Genomic DNA, 22,357 nt, shown 5'->3' on the forward strand with positions numbered 1-22,357 from the left:
AATGCATAGCGTTAAATATCTCAGGCTCTGGCCTTATAGTCCCTTTAAATTTTTCAAAGTTATTTGTGTTCTGTAGTCAAACTAAGCCAACTCTAAATTGCAGTTTTCTCCCTTTGACCATTGACGTGTGAAATAATTGTCGACTGACTCAGATTCCGTGCATTACGTTTAGGTTCACATTTGATCTAGTACATTCGAGACAACAACATGGTGAATTTAGGAGATGTTTTCCCTAATTTCGATGCAGACTCGACGATAGGAAAGATTCAATTCCACGATTGGCTTGGAGATGGGTTGGTATTTTGTATTTTTGCTTATTTTTGTAATTTTGCAGTGAAGGGGGTGTGGCTAGTTGACTGTGTTTTCGGGCTCTTTGACTATTTCTGTCATTTCAGTTAAACTGGAGATTATTTATAAGAAAAGAAGGTCTCTTGAGGTTTGAATAGGTCTGCATGTTTTGCAGAAATTGCTTTATGTATGACAACTGGCATGCTGCATGGCTGAAGGAAATTATAAATGAAGTACCGGTACTTTTTTTTTACCACGACACAATACACTATGTAGGTCTACAGTACAGTCTAATAATTATCTAAAACCTATCTATTATAGTTGGTCCATTATAAAGTATTTACCAGTAAATAGCTCAAGATTGTAAATGACCTATAACTGTAATAATAGGCCTACAGTGATAATAGTTTAAAGATAATACAAAGATAATATGTATTTATGGCCAACAGTTGATCTGAGAATTTAAAATTCCTCAGTGAGTTTGGTCAACCTATTTTCGGTTGGTGATCTACTGAGGCTTGTCCTTGGCTTGTCCTTGTCCTTGTCCTCACTGGAAGCAAACGTCAACTTCTACAAGCAAACCGACAATGACTTACCCTTGTTATAATTGCAATTAACCTCTTGTAGTATTGACAAGTTTTATAGTTTGCACTTTTCAGAGAGTCCACAAGGCTAGAATTATTTACATCTAGTTCTTGCAGAGTTAAAAAACTCCAACATTTCAAGGTTATTGTATTAAATGTTATCAATGACTAAGCTAAAATGATCAAATGTTAAGAATTCAGTCTACCATGAAAGAAAGGTTAAATTATATTTACTGTAGTGTACCAGTATATCAGAATTGACTATTAAATATCACAGTAAGATAGAAAAGGTATTGTAATAAGTGATAAGGGAATCATTGAATGAGTTTGTAGGGGAATAACATTGAAATAAAACATTATTATTATATTATATGTTGTATATTGTAGGCCAGAATATTTATAAGTTTGATAATGCTTGACAAACTGACCTGCTATATATTTTAGAAACGAAAAGTTCAATATTAATTTGACTCATTTTTCTCAACCATATCAATGTTTCAGTTTGTTTGAAAATAAAAATGGCTTGCATGATATTTAGAGTTTGAAATAGTTTTCCATTTAGGAAAGAATCTTGGAAAACAAAAAGTTGGCAACATCTGTTAAACATATTCTGAATAAATGAATAATTTTATGACTAAATTGTAAATATTTGTTTAATGTTTTTTTCATGTAAAATATTTAAAATGATTATTAGGAAGAGTTCAATAAAAAGTCAAGGGGTGTTAGATCTATTACACTATCTCCCGAGTTGATCATTATAGCTTAGACAAAATTTAATATTACCTTTTTAGACAGATAAATAAATCATTTTCTATCTATATTTTAAGATGGGCAATCCTGTTCTCTCACCCTGCAGATTATACTCCAGTATGTACGACTGAACTGGGCCGAGTTGTAAAACTAACTCCAGAGTTTGAGAAGCGAGGTGTAAAACTGATAGCTCTATCTTGTGATGATGTTGATAGTCATAATGGTTGGGCAAAGGTAAGAATTTCTGAGTTTAATATTTCCTCAGTCTCTTGCTCTTGATCAGCTAATTGGCAGACTCATGCCCCTCAAGTATTATATAATGTTGGAAAATTAATTTCCATAACTAAAACTAGCTGTCCTGATGAGGATTGTGTATCTGAAACAAGTCAGCAACATGAGATGAGCTCTAGTCAATTAGCTAACATGAAGTCCTATATAAGAAAGTTAACCTCCATTCCTAAACCTAGCTGTTCTGAAGCAAATTAGACATTCTCTCTGTTAGATACTAAACTTTTAAAATTAAAATTTTGGTCTGTTTTTAGGATGTTATGTTTTTTGCTGGGAGTGAAGGTAAATTACCTTACCCTATTATAGCTGACCCTAAACGAGAACTGGCTGTAAAACTAGGTATGGTGGACCCAGATGAGAAAGATGCTGCTGGTATGCCTCTCACTTGTAGAGCAGTAAGTATTAGTTGAAGGTGTTGAAAGCCAACTCTAGACTGGACTCTCAGAAGCACCGGCCTTGGCATCAGAATTTTGTTTACCTTGAAGGTGATACATTCCTAAGGCATTTAATAGCACTAGTACACAGCCCTAGCCCTGTTACTAAAAATCTCTCAAAAGAATTATTAATAAGTGTGGAATTTTTCATTGAGAAGTACCATTCTCCTAACAAAAATTAATATATGTAAATATTTTCAGGTGTTTATTATTGGACCTGGTAAAAAATTAAAACTGTCCTTTCTCTACCCAGCTACAACTGGACGTAATTTTGAGTAAGTTGATGTTATACATTACAATCTGGAGAGTTTTTATCCTTTTATATTTAATTCTTCTGTATTTAAAACACTTTATATCCATTGACTATTTCAACCTATATTCTCTGATTTTAATTGACCAGATCGCAAATAATTCTTCCCAATTTATGAAACAATGAGATATTCTGGTAATTATAATTTCTGTGTATTTCAGTGAAATCCTAAGAGTTGTGGACTCTCTACAGCTAACTGCTGTCAAGAAAGTTGCTACACCAGTTGATTGGAAGGTCTGTATTCAATTTTATTCTATTGTCCATTTATTTGACAACCATTAAAGAGATTGTAAAGATGTTTATTAAATTTTTTATATATATCAAAGACACTGATAGCATCAATTTACATCATTCTAATTTTCAATCAGACGTCTGTGGTTCTTGTTAAAGAGATTATAAAGATGTTTATTAAATATTTTATATATATCAGGGTCACTGATAGCATTAATTTACATCATTCTAATTTTCAATCAGACGTCTGTGATTCTTGTAATTCCACTAAAATTAATTATTTTACTAGTTATTTTGAAAGCTATCAATGATATATAAGAAACTTTGCAATCATATTACACTTAGTTTTAATTGGAATTACAAGAATCACAGACGTCTGACTGAAAATTGGAATGGTGTGAATCTATGCCATCAGTGTCTCTGATACACATACAAAGTTTCAATATTTAAATGATTTTGGTCATATAACTGTTATCTCCCTCCTCCAAAAACTCAACTCTACAGTTTAGTGTTTGAAATCTTGCTAACTAAGTAAATTGGTCACATATTCAAGGCTCTTGTTAATAATATTTCTGGTTTATTTTTCAGCCTGGACAGAAATGTATGGTAGTACCAAGTGTAAAAGAAGCAGATGAAAAACTTCTTTTCCCTAAAGGAGTTGAAAAAGTGAAAGTTCCATCAGGGAAAGGATATCTTAGATTTGCTGACCCAACAGAAGCATAGAATTATATTTCAATATTTTTTCTATTGGTTGCTTTTTATATTCATAAGAATAACTGGTGCTCTGTTTTCCTGGAGACTCTACAAATTTCTAATTTCACTTAAATAACTAGTGCTGTGTGACCTGGGCCAGTGCTTTCTCTAGTAGAATGAATGAATGTAGAGAATATGAATGAAACAATCTAGGTTAAAGAATTGATTATTATATTACTATTGTTATTTTCACAAATCTGAAATTGATTCCATTCTTATAGAAGTTAATTATATTGACAATTTTTATAATAAACAAACAATAGATCTATCTGATCTTAACTTTTATAAACATTCTTTCTTAATAACTAGTATTTTATTTATATAAAAATAACAGAGATTGAGGAACAGGTTTTCTCCAGAGTTTTTATAAAATGGTCTTTTTAATCTAGGCACAGTTTTTATTTAGAATCCGATTCATAATGGACTTGGTGCTGATTATTATTACTTTAAAGGAATTGACCCTCCAAGACTGGAATAATACTTGAAATTATTGGGTGAACCGCAGTGCCTGTAGGGTGTCCCAAAAAGACAGAAAGACTAAATCCCTGTAAAATTTTGAAGTTGTATTGGTGTTTTGATCTTTGACCTGTAGGCTACCCATGACATTAAACTGCAGTCAATTTTTCCATATAAGCTTATGGAGGATAAAATTAAGGGTGGTCTGAAATATGATCAATTTACAGTCAAAGGGAAATAACTCTATTTAAGAAATGAGAAAACTCTCTAACGTTAGAGGTACGTTAAGTTGTTATTTACAAACATGGCAGACTTCAAGAAAATAAAATCGAAGAAAGTTTTAAGAAAAAGACGCCATTCGTCTGAAAGTGACGGGTCTGACAATGAAAAAGAAGAATCTATGTATGTTGAGGTTTTGTTTTAAAAGGTTTTGTCTGAATTTGAAGGAACTCAACTTGTAATTTCGATTTGAAATAGCTTTTACAAACTTGAAATAAAATGAAACAAATATAAAATCATAATTTATCTTCAATCTCTTCTACACTGTTTTATATAGTCATAATAGATCTTTTTCTTAATGACCCTCCAGTAAATAGTTTGAATTTTATTTTTCAGTCAGAAATTGGAAGAAATTCGAGAATTACAGAAATGTCGTGAAAGACCAAAAGGTGTCAATGCTGCCACACTGGCCCTCGGGAAAAAAATACCCAAAACAGTAGAATGTGAAACAGTAAGTCGTCATTTCTTTTCTGACAATCAGACATGGTTTCACCCTGTCAGTGATATGCAGATGCTAAAGTGTTAGGTGGCTTGGTTCGATAGTGAACATTATAAAGAAGCCTAATGTGATACAGGCTGTACATTTTAAAGTTGGACATTGAAGGTTAATGTTGTTGTAGATTATTTATGATGGTGAGATATTTGATTTAAATTTTGTTGTATTTCAGAGTGACCCATTTAAAATGAAAACTGGAGGTTTTATAGATATGAAGGCATTAAAAGTCAAGTAAGTATTTATTAGTTTGTAAATCACCATTGAATGCTTACTCTAGAGCAGTATTGAGTGCTATACTAAGTTCAATAATCTTAGTTCAATACAATATTTATATGAACATGTATTTTTACCTTATAGACCATTAAAAGTGGATGATGCCCAGGCTATAGGAACAGCGTTTGCTGCTGAAACTAACAGACGAGATGAAGATGCTGAAATGTAAGTTAAAGGTATACTTCCTCTTACGATGACCAAAACATTGAAATTTTAAACCTTTGAAATGAGTCCTTGTTCATCAGTGAATTTACCTGGTGTTATAACTATAACAACAGAATCCCTCTATAATAAACTAAGTAATAATTCATAAACTAAGTAATAATTCATTACATTGTGATCAGAAACATACTTCCAACTTCCAGAGTCATTGTTTTGTTATGATATTATAAAGATTGATAGTTGATTAAGATATATTTTAAATGTATTTAAAATAAGATTGTAATATTGTTTGTAGGGTACGATATGTAGAAGATGCTCTGGCTAAAAGAAAGGGAGGTAAATCTTCACAAGACGAATCTGAGAATTCACCAAGGTAATACTAGTTTATATTTTCAGCAAATGAAATGAAATGAGATATTGGGTCTTTATTGTTGCTATTGAGTTAACTTCTGGATTGAGGTGGAGTTCTTGAATAGTCTTGATAGAAAGAATGAATCAGCTATAACTTCCGGTCTACCAGCTGATCCTTGCCCAATCCTCTTGATATTGATCTTTCCTAGTTTATCTGTACCTATTTACAGCTGGGTGCACTTGAGTAATGAGGAAAGATGACATATTCTAGGTCACTAGATTTTCATACACTGACTGAGATTAAAACCCGCGACCACCATGCTTGACTTGACCAATCAAATGACATCATATAAAGATTTCAATATTCTAACTAAATGAACTACAACCTGTGCTCCAATATAATATATGTTATTTATTGTTGTACAGGCCAGAGAAGAGAGAAGATGAATTATATAATTTACCAGACTATCTTCAGATTAAATCAACATCTAAGAAATCAGAAGACATGTTGTCTAATCAGATGTTATCTGGTATTCCAGAGATAGATCTCGGTATTGAGTAAGTTAAAATTATTTCTACTATTCATTATAAAATACAAAGTTTTACGTCCAAGTTAAGTTTGTTAGGACATCCACATTTATCTACTCTTTTTTAAATTTCCAACTGTTGAGGGAACATATACAGCAGATGGGGTTTTGGTTTATTGTCCCATCTGAATGACAAGATGATTTTTCAATGTCAGCCCGTCTGACTAAAACAAATGTGTAAAAATAAAGAAAAGAGCTGTGTTTTGAGATTTTTCACAATGTTTATGTTTCTTGTAAAATATTTACAGAGCTAAGATAAAGAATATAGAACAGACGGAAGAGGCAAAACAGAAATTATTACATGAACGTCGTAGAAAGAAAGAGAAGGAAGTCTCAGATTTTGTGCCGTCCAATATGGCGGTTAATTTTGTCCAACATAACAGATGTGAGTATAATTAATGTTGTTAAGTGTAGATGTAGGTGATCGGGGCAGGGCTGTTGATTCTCCTAGTCATATTTTTAATCATAATACAAGATATTGTACTAATTACTTGAATAATGACAAGGTCATAAAACATACCATTGCCTCGCTAGCATGATAATTACTTGAATAATGACAAGGTCATAAAACATACCATTGCCTCGCTAGCATGATAATTACTTGAATAATGACAAGGTCATAAAACATACCATTGCCTCGCTAGCATGATAATTACTTGAATAATGACGAAGTCATAAAACATACCATTGCCTCGCTAGCATGATAATTACTTGAATAATGACGAAGGTCATAAAACATACCATTGCCTCGCTAGCATGATAATTACTTGAATAATGACAAGGTCATAAAACATACCATTGCCTCGCTAGCATGATAATTACTTGAATAATGACGAAGTCATAAAACATACCATTGCCTCGCTAGCATGATAATTACTTGAATAATGACAAGGTCATAAAACATACCATTGCCTCACTAGCATGATAATTACTTGAATAATGACAAAGTCATAAAACATACCATTGCCTCGCTAGCATGATAATTACTTGAATAATGACAAGGTCATAAAACATACCATTGCCTCGCTAGCATGATAATTACTTGAATAATGACAAGGTCATAAAACATACCATTGCCTCGCTAGCATGATAATTACTTGAATAATGACAAGGTCATAAAACATACCATTGCCTCACTAGCATGATAATTACTTGAATAATGACAAGGTCATAAAACATACCATTGCCTCGCTAGCATGATAATTACTTGAATAATGACAAGGTCATAAAGCATACCATTGCCTCGCTAGCATGATAATTACTTGAATAATGACAAGGTCATAAAACATACCATTGCCTCGCTAGCATGATAATTACTTGAATAATGACAAGGTCATAAAACATACCATTGCCTCGCTAGCATGATAATTAAAGTAACAATCTTATACAGGAGTCTTCATTCATATTGATATTCCAAAATAACTAGGGTTGTGTTTGTAGCCAATCAGGTCATCTTTACTCTTTTAGAAAAAAAAACCTCGAGATTAAAATATTTAAGTTGTTTATTTGTTTCAATGTTTTAATTTATTTTGTAGTTAATATCGACGATACTGCCCCAATATTAAAGAAATCAGAAATCAAGCCAGAACCAAAACCATTACGAGTCGGTGATGTGGACTCACTTAATAACTCAGATTCTTCCAAAAATAACAAAACAGAAAAAGCCACGGACGATTTTCATTATGAAAAATTTAAAAAACAGATGCGGAAATACTGAAAGAGTACTATTTGATAAATATCTCATGGTGGTGATTTTAAAGATTTGACTGGTAAATGAAATAAATCATGAATCCTATGGAAAATGTGTGAAGGAGATAAATTTAGTGGAATGTTCTGGATAATAGAATTTCGGTGTTATGGACAAATATACAAAGTACTGACGATTTGAACTTTGAGTTATGTAACGTAACGTAACTTTGGGGGGTTGATCCGAGGCTATCCCATCATACTGGACACCACAAATAAACTGGAAACCTCACCCCCATATAACTGAATTGCTCCCTACGTAAGATGGAGACCCATCACAACTGATGTACAACTGAATAAATTCAAAGAAAACATCTTTTTTCTGTTAAAATAGAATAGTTTATTTAATGACTGTTGGCGATACATGGAAGGAAGGTGTTTCCCTCTCAATCTCATCATGAAAATCTTGCATCAAGACACTTCCACAGGTCTTCTATATTTCTAATCTGAATACTGATAGTTGAGATGATAAAACCCTATTTGTATCCCCAGTTACATGCCTATAAAGGGAGTAAACATTGGGCGGGTAGAGAACGCAAAACTCCTTTTTATTTCAATCCGTCTAGCAGTAGAATCTCTCGGACTTCTAAACACTTTCAAATTATCTAAAATAATACAAATTTTAACAGTGAATATAAACTACAAATAAAGTACAACTGTCACGTGATCAATGATAACAGACGATTGTTGAAATCTAAACTGAAAGTGAAACAACTAGGGAATTGGGTAAGGGTCCCTTTACTTAAATATTTTGCAAAAATTGTGCCCGAAATATTTGATTTGAAGACATGTCGTCATTACCACGATGCTTGTGCGTGATGTGTTTGACCTTTGAACTAGATTTGAAGTTTCTAAAAATATACAGCCGTACTTGTTTAGTAAAATCGTCTATGCTTTTTAGTTTAATTTCATTCTTATTAAGAACAAATAAATTGAATGGAGTTTTACGTCTAAGAGACTGTTAACGCCGTGCATTGTGCAATGAGGGTATTTTTTGTCAGGACAGTGGAATTACCCTAGTCTCATTCGATTTCCAACTGTTGAAGGATCTTTGTCGAGGTCTGGTTTATTATCTCGTCCAAACGACTAAATCTTAAAACAAAACAAAAACAGCAACAAAATAATTGTAGTGGGAGTAATTGAAAATATTTGTTTTTTTTTTTAACATGCAGAACAGGCTGTGCACGTTAAAGATCCCTGGACAGTTGGAAATTGCTTCACTTAACACTATACTACAATTTCAACTTTTTGAAGCAGTATATATTTAAAGGGATTGTAAAGAGATTGTAAAGGGATTGTAAAGAGATTGTAAAGAGATTGTAAATAGATTGTAAAGAGATTGTAAAGAGATTGTAAAGAGATTGTAAAGAGATTTTCTAAATTTTGTATGTATATCGAGAACACTGATAGCACCAATTTGCACCATTCTAATTTTTAATCAAACGTCTGTAGTTCCTGCAATTACACAAAAAAAGTTTTTGATGACGTCACTAATCGCGAATTTTGCTTTATCACTTAAGGTCCTGTACGATTAGTGACGTCATCACTTAGTTTAAGTGGAATTGCAGGAGCCAAAGTTGTCTGACCCAAAATTGGAATGGTGCTTATAGTTTTAATATTTTCTATTTTTTCTATATTTGTAGATACGTGAAAGAAATTCTAGGATGTTTGGCAACTTCTAGAATTATAGAAATTGATGAAAATTCAGAGAAATATTTCGTGATGGAAGAATTGAGACCGATATTAAAAACTATGAGTATTACAGCTAACTTACTGACTTTCTGTAATCAGAGGAAAGATGACATCATAGAACTACTCGACATCAACGGACCAAATGGTAAGTCCGACAGCAAACACATAGATATAGGGGGGGTGGGGGGGGGGGGGGCAGCCGTGATCTCGGATGTCCAATCAATGCAACCTTAGGATTTGATTTTATTTTTAGGGTATTGTGTTCACAGTAAAACAGGATTGGTTTTGTTTTTAGGGTATTGTGTTCACAGTAAAACAGGATTGGTTTTATTTTTAGGGTATTGTGTTCACAGTAAAACAGGATTGGTTTTGTTTTTAGGGTATTGTGTTCACAGTAAAACAGGATTTGGTGGTGTTCTAACTGCACGGAGAGAAAGAGATATAGACAGTTTAATTCAAATTGAGTTATTTCAGGATACTCCTGATTTGAAAGACAAATTAGGTAGGTCGACTTATTTTTATATTTATCAGTTTATTTATTCGACATAGAAATACTAATTAAGATTCATGTCAAATTCTCCCTACTTTTCTTTAAAACGTGAAGTTTAATCAGAACCGGAAATATTGATTGATTATTGATTTGTTTTTTCTTAAATGATTTTTACGACCTTGAATAATTGAGGGTATTTAATATTTAACCCTGTTTCAACCCTGTTTTAACCTGTTTCAACCCTGATTTAACCCTGTTTCAACCTGTTTTAACCCTGTTTCAACATGTTTTAACCCTGTTTTAACCCTGGGTACAGATAAACCTTGATCAGACGCAGGACCTACTATTGTATACAGGGTCCTGGAAGTTAACATTATTGAGGAAAAAATGGTTGTATTTTGTCTTTTCTGTAGAATCTGGGCTCAGCTATGTTGAATATGGTTCGGGAGAGGGCGCTGTTATTTTGGAAATGGCCAAACGTTTTCCTAAGTCTCAGTTTACCGCCGTAGACTACTCCACCGACGCCATTTCTGTTCTGCAGCAAAAAATTCTAGATCAGAATTTAACCAACGTTCAAGGAATACATGGCGATTTACATGACCTGCCTTCTGATTGGTCAGAAAAATATGACGTGGCTTACATCCGTGACGTAATTCATGACGTCGGTGATCCTGTCAAAGCGACCAATGAGATTGTACGATCTGTAAAAAGGGGAGGAGTTGTGTCAATTACAGAAGTTGCTATAAAGGGAAGTAATCAGAGAGAACAAAGGGACGATCCCGTGGCCCCCCAGTTTTATCTATACAGTACGTGTATATGTGTACCAGAAAGTTTAAACCAGCCCGGGGGTGTTGGGTTGGGGTGCACTTCCGGGCAAGAAAAAATGTCAAAAATTTTAATGGAAGGGGGCATCCCGAAAGATTCTTTAGAAATGTATTTCAAGTCAGCTCAAAATATCGTTCGATACGTTTACAGAAAATAGTTTCAACATGAGGGAATATTTCAGAATTATAACTGATTTGTACCGTTCACTATCTCTTCATGATTATATTTATTTAATACTCAAGATACATATTACAACTGATATTTCACTCGGGGCTCGAGTTTATTGTTCCTCCCATACGACTAGTAGACATATTGTTCATGTCAGAACTTCTTACCCCAGACAACTTAAACATGCCCCACCTGTAGCTCACGAAACTTGAGTTTATTGTTCCATCCCAAACATCTAAACCCATGTCAGCCATGTGGAGAGAAAATGAACTAAGTTGATGATAATTTTAAGAATACAAAACAAACCAATAAATGTTAAGTATTTTTATTTAAATTGAACAGAAGATTAATCGTAGTTAGTTTAAACTTCAATATTAGTATTAGTAGTATAAAAGAAATTAGAATTTAAAAATTGATTCGGATCGCAGCACTAGTTGGTGCAGTTGGGGATATTCCTCAAGAAGTCACAAGCGGACGTAGCGGGATTGAATCCTGTACCGCCTGGGCAGGGCATGGATATATATCGACCACCAACGCACATTTTATAACGAAGGCAATTGTCAGGGTCTGCTATATTACCGGCGGCGCAGGCTGCAACTACTGGTGCATGCGTAGGAGCTTCGTCTTCTTCTATTTCGTCGTTGACGCAGGTCACTGACTCTTGGCTCCAATGTGCGCCAACCGCACACTCTCTCAATCTGGCGATATCGTGTGCGCATTGGTAATATCGGTTCATATTGTTTGCGTGACTGATGAATTTTACTTTACCAGTTGGACATTTATCTGAAATATTAACAAAACATTACGTAAACAGAAGCAACCAAATTTAAGGGAGGGTTGTAGCACAGTCGGTTAAGGCGTTGGAATGACGTCATTTGCACACACAAAAAAGTAATTTGCTTCACAGAACAGTCCCCTTTTTTCAAATGCTTTACCCATTTCATATTAAAAATTAACAGATCTACTTACCCCCACAAGCATCAGTGTTACACTGAACAGTTTGTTGTTCAACCTGATCCCCTACACACTCAGATCCACCGTACGCTGGGGTAGGGTTAGTACAGGTCCTAGATCGGGACTGTCCCTTGTTACCCCCACCACACAGAACATCACATTCATCATCATCTTCCCAAGCCGTGAACTCAGTCCATCCTCCGTTAACTTAGAGACAGAAACAAATTATTAGATACACCAAATAAACATGTTAAGCTATGTGGACTCTCTGAATGGGACGCCCAGTAAACAAATTTATGTGGACTCTCTGAATTGGACGCCCAGTAAACAAACCAAAGAACGGAATTAACATGCTAAGCTATGTGTACTCACTGAATAGGACGCCCAGTAAATAAACCTATGTGGACTCTCTGAACGAGGGCCTAGTTACAGTGGCATGCGTTGCTAGCGACATCCACTATATCGAGGTTACCCATCTTTGTGATTGTTGAAACCGACCTGGACAAGGATTTTCATTGCAAACTTCTTCGTCAGTCATCGTGTCTTGAAACTCACAATCCTTACCACCGTACTGGGGTAGAGGATTGGTACACAATCTAGAGTAGGTCAAGATCTTGACCCCTCCCCCACAGGTAACGCTACAATCTCCAGCATGACTCAGGGTGAATTCGGACCATCCACCATTAACTGAAATAGAACCGATTTTTACAAAGGAAATGAAATAAAGCAAATTATATTGGATCACCAGTTGGAGCTTATCCGAAATAAATTGAGTATACTTTGATATATTGATCGCCCGCTTGCTACTGTTGACGATACTGAAGAACTTACTTGGACAGTGTGCCCCCCCCCCCCCCCCCCCCCCCACAAAAACACTCTCTGTCGTCTGTTTGCAACTTATGACGATACTGAAGAACTTACTTGGACAATGGTGGGTGTTACAATCCTGAGTATCTTCTCTCGAATCATCACCTTCGCATTCCTCACCACCGTACTGGGGTTCTGGGTTATCACAAGCTCTGTTGTAGGTCAGGATCTTTTCCCCACCCCCACAGGACACGGAGCAGTCCCCAGTAGCATTGAGGGTGTATTCACTCCATCCACCATCGACTGAAATAGAAAGTTTAGTTAATTGGGTTGTTCATGTACAACTATAGATTTTTCGTAGACATCCGAATAAGGAGTCCGGAACTGCTCTGCCTTGAAAGCGACAACCGCCACAGTTTTCAAAGCGGTAGAACTAAAATTCAATATAGTTTTTGTACTTGGACCCAAGAGTTGAAATGTAGAGTATAAAGGAATAACTGTTTTAGGTTAAAGCTAATAGAATAGTTTTAGAATAACCTCGGGAAGGTTGAAAATATTAATTCTGTTGTCAGAAACGAAGCACTTACTTGGACAGGGTTGTGTATTACAAACAGGGTTCTCAACTTTAGAGTTGCTTCCATCACAATCTGAGCCACCGTATTGGGGAGCCGGGTTGGTGCAGGTCCTGGTGTAGCTCAAGCGTTTTGTTCCTCCTCCACAACTGTCAGAACAGGAGCTTTCACTAGACAGCTCAAAATCACTCCAGTCTCCGTTAACTGATATAAAGGAAAGTTTCAAAACGAACTGATTTTGAAAATAAAGAACTTGTTGGTGGAGAAGAGTGTTATATTATTTTACATAGGGAGGGAGGACTGATGGAAGCATGATGAAAAATTTTAATTGGGGTTTTAATGATGAGTTGTCACTGTCGGGCCATCCTCAATTCTTGGGGGAGGGTAGATAGAAATGACAATGATTGATTTGATTGACGTAAGGACTATGGGATTGTCAAAACCAACATTTCTATTATTTCTCTGTGTTAAAAGGTAAGAAATTTGGAAGTCTACAGCCCCTGTTCTGGGAGAGAGGCGGGATAGAAACACTCTTGACTTGACTTACTGGGACAATGTTGAGTATTACAAGCACCAGTATCGATTCTATATTGAGACCCCTGACAAGTTCGACCACTATATCGAGGGCTGGGATTGGAGCAGTATCTCTTATAGTAGATATTCTTCGTTCCTCCTCCACAAGTCACGTTACAGTTACCTGCCCTTAACAACCGGAAGTCTGTCCAACCACCGTGAACTGAAAAAGAAGTTTCAAAAGAAATAAATCTGAATTCCAAACTGTATCATGTAATTATATATATCCTCTTTAGAATTGAAACATTTAAAAGACTCAGTGATCCTAACTGTAATTTTGGTTCTGGCTTATTTTTTGTAGATTTCGTGGGTTAGTTCTCTCACTGTCCAATCAGATGACAATATTACAAGCTATTGATAAAGTTCCACTGATATTTTGGTGTTTAAAAGGAGGCCTAACATGTAGAGCTATATGGCAGCCTCGTTGGACTCGCTATCCGACAATTTGCCCATGATATCAATAAACAGGTCCGACATTACACATTTTGATTGGTTTATTAAAACGTAATTAGAACATGACTGTGGTATAAAACGTGTTAGATTACAATGGGAACAGCAATAAAACCTTACTGCTATTTGGGTGTTTAAAGATATGAATGATTTTGAAATATGGAAAGCGAAAGTAAAACCTTACCTGGACAGTTAAACCTATTACAGCTCTTGTAGACATATTTAGTAGAAGATCCAGTACATTGATTACCACCGTACAGTGGTGCCGGACTGGTACACGTTCGGGTGTAGGTCTTGATCTGGATTCCTCGTGTACCACAACTAGCTGAACAGCTGTTCTGTCTGGTGTATCTCCAACCAGACCACCCACCGTGAACTGGAAATAGGAATGGAACCTATACTGATAGGGGAAGGAATGAGGAGGTGGGGTGACATATTATTGGGCAAAGAAAGTAAATGTCAAGGTCGACCAAATACCACTGAACTGGTCAATTCAAATATATCAGCGCCGCGACATCCGTGCGACATAAAAAAAAATCCCATGACCCATTTCCATAACTCTGTGACTGTCCAATAAATGAAATTATATAAGACACACAACCTGGACATCTCTGTGTGTTACAGCTCTGTCTGGTTGTAGAGCTAGAAGAACCGGAGCAGCTTCTGCCTCCATTAGATGGTCTTGGATTGGTACAGGTCCTGGATTTAAACACGCTCTGAGTTCCTCCACCACAAGTCTTGCTACAGCTTCCTAGGTTTGTTCTCCACGGGGTCCAATTTCCATGAACTAGGGAAAATAAATTGAAATAAATTAAATTTTTTTACGTCCGTAACAATGGCTCAACCAAAAAAATCACTTCGAAATATATCGCAAGAACATGGCGATTCCTCACTTAAAATAACAATATTTCACAAGATAATCATTTATCTCAGATCTCTAGAAATGGTTTTAGCAAACTTCCAATTTCTTAAAAATTCCAATGGAAGAGACCGGGAGCGAGCTTCAACGGATTTATTCTTAAAATACAATTACAAACTTACCACAATATTTATAACAAGTGGAACTACGATACCTGTAAAAAAATACAATAAATTATTGTAGTCTGATTAATAAAAAGAATATTATAGAGTTGTGTCCCTTTGATATGTGTTGTGAATTAACGAGGAATACGACAGTTTGTTGTTCAATTGATCATGACATTCTTTTGACTGAAGAGAGCCATGAGCTCAACGACCCTCGCAGACGAGCTCCACGTTGAATGCTGAACCCGTAGCCTATCCCCTCCCCCCTTCTTTTATCCCCCCCCCCCTCGTTTCCTCCTTTCTCTATTTTTATTGCCCCTTTCTCACCCGTCTACACTTCTCCTCACCCCACAAACCTCTGAATAGTTCAAAAGATTAACTAACCTGTATCTTGTACATCGACTCCAGCTGAAGAAGCCACACTTCGTGGTATAGCGCTCACTCTTAGAGCAAGAATACGAACATCTACAAGACACAGAGAAACGTATTTCTTAGGTTGCAGTTAGTTAAAACTTATTTACTCCCACGGGTGGTGGTTAATACGTCATCTTCGCAGTGTCAACCAATACCTTGACTGCAATAATCACCTTTCTTGCTTGTATTATTGAAGTTTGTCAATGCAGCGATATTATTAGATGGTACGCTAGCAATTTACGATGAAGCTTCTCATTTTCGTTTAAACAAAAAGACATTTCAATTCCTTTTCTTCCGATGAAAGTCTAGCCATAGAACTTTCTTCATGTTTAAGAAAAATCACGAAATGATCTAAAACTTACGACGAAGCTTGCGTCTCTTCAAAAAGGACGACCACCAAAACCAAAACCGCTAACACCATAAATCCCTTCATCTTACGGGAAGAAAGTCAGAAACAACTCTGAGGTCTGTAGCCCCGGATCTTCCTTTTAAATACCCTTCTCAATTTAATATTTAGTCAGAATTTGATATTCTTTTTGTTTGTTCAATATCTAAAACTTATCTATTAAAATTTTATGAGCAAGGTAAACATTGCTGAAGTGTTTTGTATTTCTCTGAAATCCACATTAAAACCCAATTTAATCTCCTATAATTTTTATATAAGTGCAGAAAAACTGCACAGCTAAAATTCAAAATAAAAATGTCCAAACACACTTACACATATTGCTCTTTATATTAGTTATTGTCTACGCTGATATTATGTTATATATGGTAGAATCAACAGACTTTATTTGTAAGTTATCCATGTTGGAATCAGCTGGTAGACAGAATCCTCGAGAACCGGAGTTGTTACTGTAAAATAAATTTCAACAGGGTTTTTGGAGAAAATAAGTAACCTGTTGCCATGGAGAGAAAACTGAAACTTTAATGAAATATCTTATATATGTTATAATTCATGGTATAATTACCATTAGCCATCAGCCCCAGACCTCAAAGTTTTTTATGTTTGTTTACAATATGGTGTGATCAGTATCGAATATCGATTTATTAGGTAATATTGATTTTTCAGTTTATCTTTTATCTCTACAGGGAGGATTATCTCTAAATAAATACTCTCACGTCTCAATATCATGTTTGAAAAAAACCCCCGAAAAAACTACCTCTTAATAGTCCGATAAGGTACAGAACAGTAGGATATAAAACTCTATTTCATTTCCTTAGTTCAATAAGATACAGAACAGTAGGATATAAAACTTCATTTCATTTCATTAGTTCAATAAGATACAGAACAGTAGGATATAAAACTCTATTTCATTTCATTAGTTCAATAAGGTACAGAACAGTAGGATATAAAACTCTATTTCATTTCATTAGTGCAATAAGATACAGAACAGTAGGATATAAAACTCTATTTCATTTCATTAGTCCAATAAGATACAGAACAGTAGGATATAAAACTCTATTTCATTTCATTAGTCCAATAAGATACAGAACAGTAGGATATAAAACTCTATTTCATTTCATTAGTCCAATAAGATACAGAACAGTAGGATATAAAACTCTATTTCATTTCATTAGTCCAATAAGATACAGAACAGTAGGATATAAAACTCTATTTCATTTCATTAGTCCAATTAGATACAGAACAGTAGGATATAAAACTCTATTTCATTTCATTAGTGCAATAAGATACAGACCAGTAGGATATAAAACTCTATTTCATTTCATTAGTCCAGAAAGGTTCCGAATGGCATAAAACTCAGATTGGTTGTCACAGTGACAGTTGTGTTGTTTGTGACCAGAAGGTCGGCAACTTATTTATGATAGATATACTTCCTGGTGTGAACAGTTCATTAACTTCTACCAATATACATGTATTCCCAAACTCTTTTCTGGATTTCGGGTTTCGTTTTGCGGTTCAGATGGTAATTATTTGGGCTTTTTATTGGCACACTTACAGCCTTTTCGTGTTCAGAATGAGATGGAGGCTTGATAGTCGTGGCTCTAGAAACATTACCTAGACCATTATTTCCATGTGGTTTATTGGAACGGAAGCAGGCTGGATGTCGGGAAATTCTGTGTTCATGTTGAAATTCAGGGGCGAACTGATTCCACTGTCCCTTGAATTATTAGTCCCCGTGGAAGTTTGAGTCACCACTCGGATGTTTGTAGGCCGGGATCGAGTATGGTGGACTTCCGGTTCTTTACTTCCTGTGTCATCTTCGTTTCCGTTCGAGCTGGCGCTCGCTAACAAAGGACGACAACTCGAACGCGATATACTATCACACTGTTTCGGTGTCTTCTCTCGTGGAAGATTCTTTTTTAATTTGCAATAAAAATTCTTCACTTTTCTTGAATTTTTCGGATCCTTCCAGGGCCATTTTATGGTGGTAAAAATAGATGGCGCCTTTTTCAATATGGTGTCTGTCAAGTCGTCTGGGACGGAGTTTTTGGGAATATCTTCAATTTGAACGATAAATATTCGAATACTTGCTGCTTTGGCGATATCGAAGATATAACATAATTTTTTGTCTCTAATAAAGTTTCGAGTGTAAATTAAAACTGTAGCAAAACTGTTCTCTATATTCTCCTCTAACTTGCTTATCTCCCCTGAAATAGAAATTTTAATGATCACGTAAAAAATAACGTACGACCTCCTGGCGAACCCCAAAAGCTGAAGAAAAAAATGGCATTGGCTTGTGTCTATTCAATCTGATTGGCTGACAACAACACGGAATTATAGTATCTCTCCCCAAGATCTTAACATAGATTGTCTTTTGGTAGAATATTTTTAACTAGCTTACTTAGGTAATAAAAAAAACTTACTGTGTCCCAGCAATACGCAATGTTTATCAAAAATTTTATACTCTGTAAGTTGAGGTTTAAAATAATTCTGGACGAAAGTTTGATCAGCATCGTTATACAGCAGTAATATATCATTCTTTAAAACTCCTAAAATAAGACAGACAAGTAAACATTGGGTGTGCAATGAGGGAAATTTAGCAAGAACAGCGGCATAAGCATACTATTTTTGAAGTTTGATAAGATAGATTATTGATCTTTCAAACAAGCTTGTCAATCAACTGAGATATAGACCTAATAGCTGGTGACCTTTGAACTCTCACAGTGGTAATGGCCCAGATTAGAATTCATAGTCTTGTACTAAAAAGACTATAAAAAGCAACAAACCTAAAATCCTTACCCCTATCAGGAAATTTCCCAAATTTTCTACGGACGAAATAATCAATTCTCTGTTTATACAGACAATAGAGAATTAAACACGTCACCATGACAACAACTGGCACTAGTAGCAGGAGTAGCCAATACAACTTCTGTATCGTTTCTGAAAATAGGGATACATGTCGTTAGTATCATCATTTTTAAAATGAAATGGGAGATTTTTGTCTTACCTCTTGACATTGCTTTTTCCCGGTTTGTGTTTCCGATACGCACAGATAACACAGAACGCGTTCCTGTAAACAGACATACCTGGTGGTATAATGGTAACATCAAAACCAGTTCGACTTCCAACTTTAGTCGTTTGTAGAATACACGAATAAACAGTATCATAATCTTCAGTTTTGATAGTTTCTATTACTAGCTTATTACCCACTATAGTTCCATTGTTTCTGAAATAGAAAGTAGGGGCGAAATCTTAATCGCAGAGTGTCATCAACATATTTTTTTTAAAAAAAAGTTGCTATCGCTATGCGCCTAAATAAGACAAGTCTTTTTCGTTGACCCCCCACGTCCCTCCTCCCCGAACCCTCTCCCCACTTTGAAACACACCCTTAACCTTCTCCTTACTTGCTATAATGTTTGACAGTAAATCTTGAATCACTAGAGACCCAGTGACCTCGATCATCTTTATATTTATATCTCCACTCGGCAATCCTATCTTCTTCCTCTCCTGACAAACAACCAAAATTTCCTTCACAAGTTATCTCCCTTCTTTCACCAATTCCCGCCATTATCGGCCCAGTCGGTTTCTGTGTAATATCAATTCGACCATTCTTTGTTTCGCATTCTGAAATAAAGTAGAATTTGAAAATTTTGGTTTTCGCTCTACTATTGTAAGTCTTGTTCACTGAAGAACTGAATAGTCTACCTACTTTACTCCTGTAAGTCTTGTTCACTGAAGAACTGAATAGTCTACCTACTTTACTCCTGTGAGTCTTGTTCACTGAAGAACTGAATAGTCTACCTACTTTACTCCTGTAAGTCTTGTTCACTGAAGAACTGAATAGTCTACCTACTTTACTCCTGTGAGTCTTGTTCACTGAAGAACTGAATAGTCTACCTACTTTACTCCTGTAAGTCTTGTTCACTGAAGAACTGAATAGTCTACCTACTTTACTCCTGTAAGTCTTGTTCACTGAAGAACTGAATAGTCTACCTACTTTACTCCTGTAAGTCTTGTTCACTGAAGAACTGAATAGTCTACCTACTTTACTCCTGTAAGTCTTGTTCACTGAAGAACTGAATAGTCTACCTACTTTACTCCTGTGAGTCTTGTTCACTGAAGAACTGAATAGTCTACCTACTTTACTCCTGTGAGTCTTGTTCACTGAAGAACTGAATAGTCTACCTACTTTACTCCTGTGAGTCTTGTTCACTGAAGAACTGAATAGTCTACCTACTTTACTCCTGTGAGTCTTGTTCACTGAAGAACTGAATAGTCTACCTACTTTACTCCTGTGAGTCTTGTTCACTGAAGAACTGAATAGTCTACCCACTTTACTCCTGTGAGTCTTGTTCACTGAAGAACTGAATAGTCTACCTACTTTACTCCTGTGAGTCTTGTTCACTGAAGAACTGAATAGTCTACCTACTTTACTCCTGTGAGTCTTGTTCACTGAAGAACTGAATAGTCTACCTACTTTACTCCTGTGAGTCTTGTTCACTGAAGAACTGAATAGTCTACCTACTTTACTCCTGTGAGTCTTGTTCACTGAAGAACTGAATAGTCTACCTACTTTACTCCTGTGAGTCTTGTTCACTGAAGAACTGAATAGTCTACCTACTTTACTCCTGTGAGTCTTGTTCACTGAAGAACTGAATAGTCTACCTACTTTACTCCTGTGAGTCTTGTTCACTGAAGAACTGAATAGTCTACCCACTTTACTCCTGTGAGTCTTGTTCACTGAAGAACTGAATAATCTACCCACTTTACTCTTGTAAGTCTTGTTCACTGAAGAACTGAATAGCCTACGCCTGCGTCTACAGTTGCGTTTGCTCTCAGACTTTAGATACTAATACTTTCACACTAACCGTCTTTATTATGGATGCTATATCCGTAACATTGAAAACAACAAGGTCTTAGAAGAGTTATAGCCCCTTACCTATGACGTTTAACCAGACCTCGTGTTTTATCGTAAGACTATTATTCCTAGCAACACATTTATACCATCCGCCATCTTTGATTTTTCTGGAGCGGATGATTCTCAAACTCTGATTTCCTTGCTGTTCCTGTACGTTATCATCGCCGACATACCAAGGGTATTCATAATAACCATCTTCGAACATTTTATACCAAACCATACTAGTGTATCCAGTTGTACAACAGTGTATCATTTTATATTGCCCTGCTCTGACGTAAACCACCTCTGCTGGGGGTCCCCGGAAAGACAGTTCGTCTGCAATACAGAAATCTTCAGTTAGCACAAGAGGTTTTATAATAAAATGACAAATGAAAAGAAAAACCACCCGATTTTGCTCCTTTGAAATACTGGGTTATTCAGTTAGTTCCATATAGGCTCGTTATAGGCTAGGACTATATAGCATTGGAAATTGAAAAGTAAAACTAATAATGAAGGTTGATGACCTACCACTAGGATCATTCTGTGGACACTTGTAACTGTTTGTTGAAACAACCAGTAGAATTAAAACCAAACACAATACTTCTCGTCCAGCCATTCTCCGACTTCTCTAACTGAAAACCATAAAAATATACAACAAGATGAATTTGAGAATTTCTGTAAACTTAAGAGTTGTGGTGACAGAAGTAGACAAAGTGATAATTGTTTGATTTAACGAAATGCACAAGAAATTTGATTTGACTAATTTAACATATTGTCATTTCCGTTTTATAACTATCTCACTTACTAACCAGGAAACGATCAGTTCACATTCTTTGGTAGACAGTATAAAGAATCTTCTGTTCGCGAATTGAAAATGAGATGAGCTCTAGTCAATTAGCTAACATTAAGTCCTGTATTAGAAAATTAATCCCCATTTCTAAAACTAGCTCTACTGATGAGGATTGTGTATCTGAAACATGTCGACAGCATGAGATGAGCTCTTGTCAATTAGCTAACATTAAGTCCTATATTAGAAAATTAACAGCCATTTCTCAAATTAGCTGTCCTGATGAAGATTGTATATCTGAAACACGTGTCAAC

The 22,357-nt window shown here is 35.6% G+C and overlaps 5 protein-coding genes across 5 annotated transcripts; 3 read left to right on the forward strand and 2 right to left on the reverse strand.

Moving 5' to 3' along the window:
- The first annotated feature begins 130 nt into the window (after positions 1 to 130).
- On the forward strand, positions 131 to 3,941 carry LOTGIDRAFT_225601 (hypothetical protein). Its single transcript, XM_009050164.1, has 6 exons — positions 131 to 293; positions 1,700 to 1,856; positions 2,165 to 2,305; positions 2,546 to 2,619; positions 2,816 to 2,888; positions 3,474 to 3,941. The coding sequence occupies exons 1-6, from the start codon at positions 208 to 210 to the stop codon at positions 3,606 to 3,608; spliced, it is 666 nt and encodes a 221-aa protein (XP_009048412.1). The 5' UTR covers positions 131 to 207; the 3' UTR covers positions 3,609 to 3,941.
- Positions 3,942 to 4,422: 481 nt separating this feature from the next.
- On the forward strand, positions 4,423 to 7,956 carry LOTGIDRAFT_55706 (hypothetical protein; the record flags this gene model as incomplete). Its single annotated transcript, XM_009050165.1, has 8 exons — positions 4,423 to 4,506; positions 4,714 to 4,824; positions 5,042 to 5,100; positions 5,227 to 5,307; positions 5,600 to 5,677; positions 6,082 to 6,213; positions 6,491 to 6,627; positions 7,778 to 7,956. Coding segments are annotated over 8 exons (861 nt in total), but the record flags the coding sequence as incomplete, so codon positions are not given.
- An 820-nt stretch (positions 7,957 to 8,776) lies between these two features.
- LOTGIDRAFT_172977 (hypothetical protein) lies at positions 8,777 to 11,152 on the forward strand (the record flags this gene model as incomplete). Its single annotated transcript, XM_009050166.1, has 4 exons — positions 8,777 to 8,799; positions 9,632 to 9,825; positions 10,018 to 10,182; positions 10,584 to 11,152. 4 exons carry the CDS (start codon positions 8,777 to 8,779, stop codon positions 11,150 to 11,152), a joined length of 951 nt encoding a protein of 316 aa, XP_009048414.1.
- Positions 11,153 to 12,124: 972 nt separating this feature from the next.
- On the reverse strand, positions 12,125 to 13,225 carry LOTGIDRAFT_140325 (hypothetical protein; the record flags this gene model as incomplete). The annotated part of the gene is made up of 2 exons (XM_009050167.1): positions 12,125 to 12,324; positions 13,039 to 13,225. Coding segments are annotated over 2 exons (387 nt in total), but the record flags the coding sequence as incomplete, so codon positions are not given.
- A 4,748-nt stretch (positions 13,226 to 17,973) lies between these two features.
- LOTGIDRAFT_172979 (hypothetical protein) lies at positions 17,974 to 21,872 on the reverse strand (the record flags this gene model as incomplete). The annotated part of the gene is made up of 7 exons (XM_009050168.1): positions 17,974 to 18,566; positions 18,783 to 18,908; positions 19,159 to 19,299; positions 19,446 to 19,585; positions 19,764 to 19,983; positions 21,299 to 21,592; positions 21,785 to 21,872. 7 exons carry the CDS (start codon positions 21,870 to 21,872, stop codon positions 17,974 to 17,976), a joined length of 1,602 nt encoding a protein of 533 aa, XP_009048416.1.
- Positions 21,873 to 22,357: the final 485 nt, after the last annotated feature.

This window comes from Lottia gigantea (genome assembly GCF_000327385.1).
Source record: "Lottia gigantea unplaced genomic scaffold LOTGIsca_146, whole genome shotgun sequence".
NCBI classification, from domain to species: domain Eukaryota; kingdom Metazoa; phylum Mollusca; class Gastropoda; family Lottiidae; genus Lottia; species Lottia gigantea.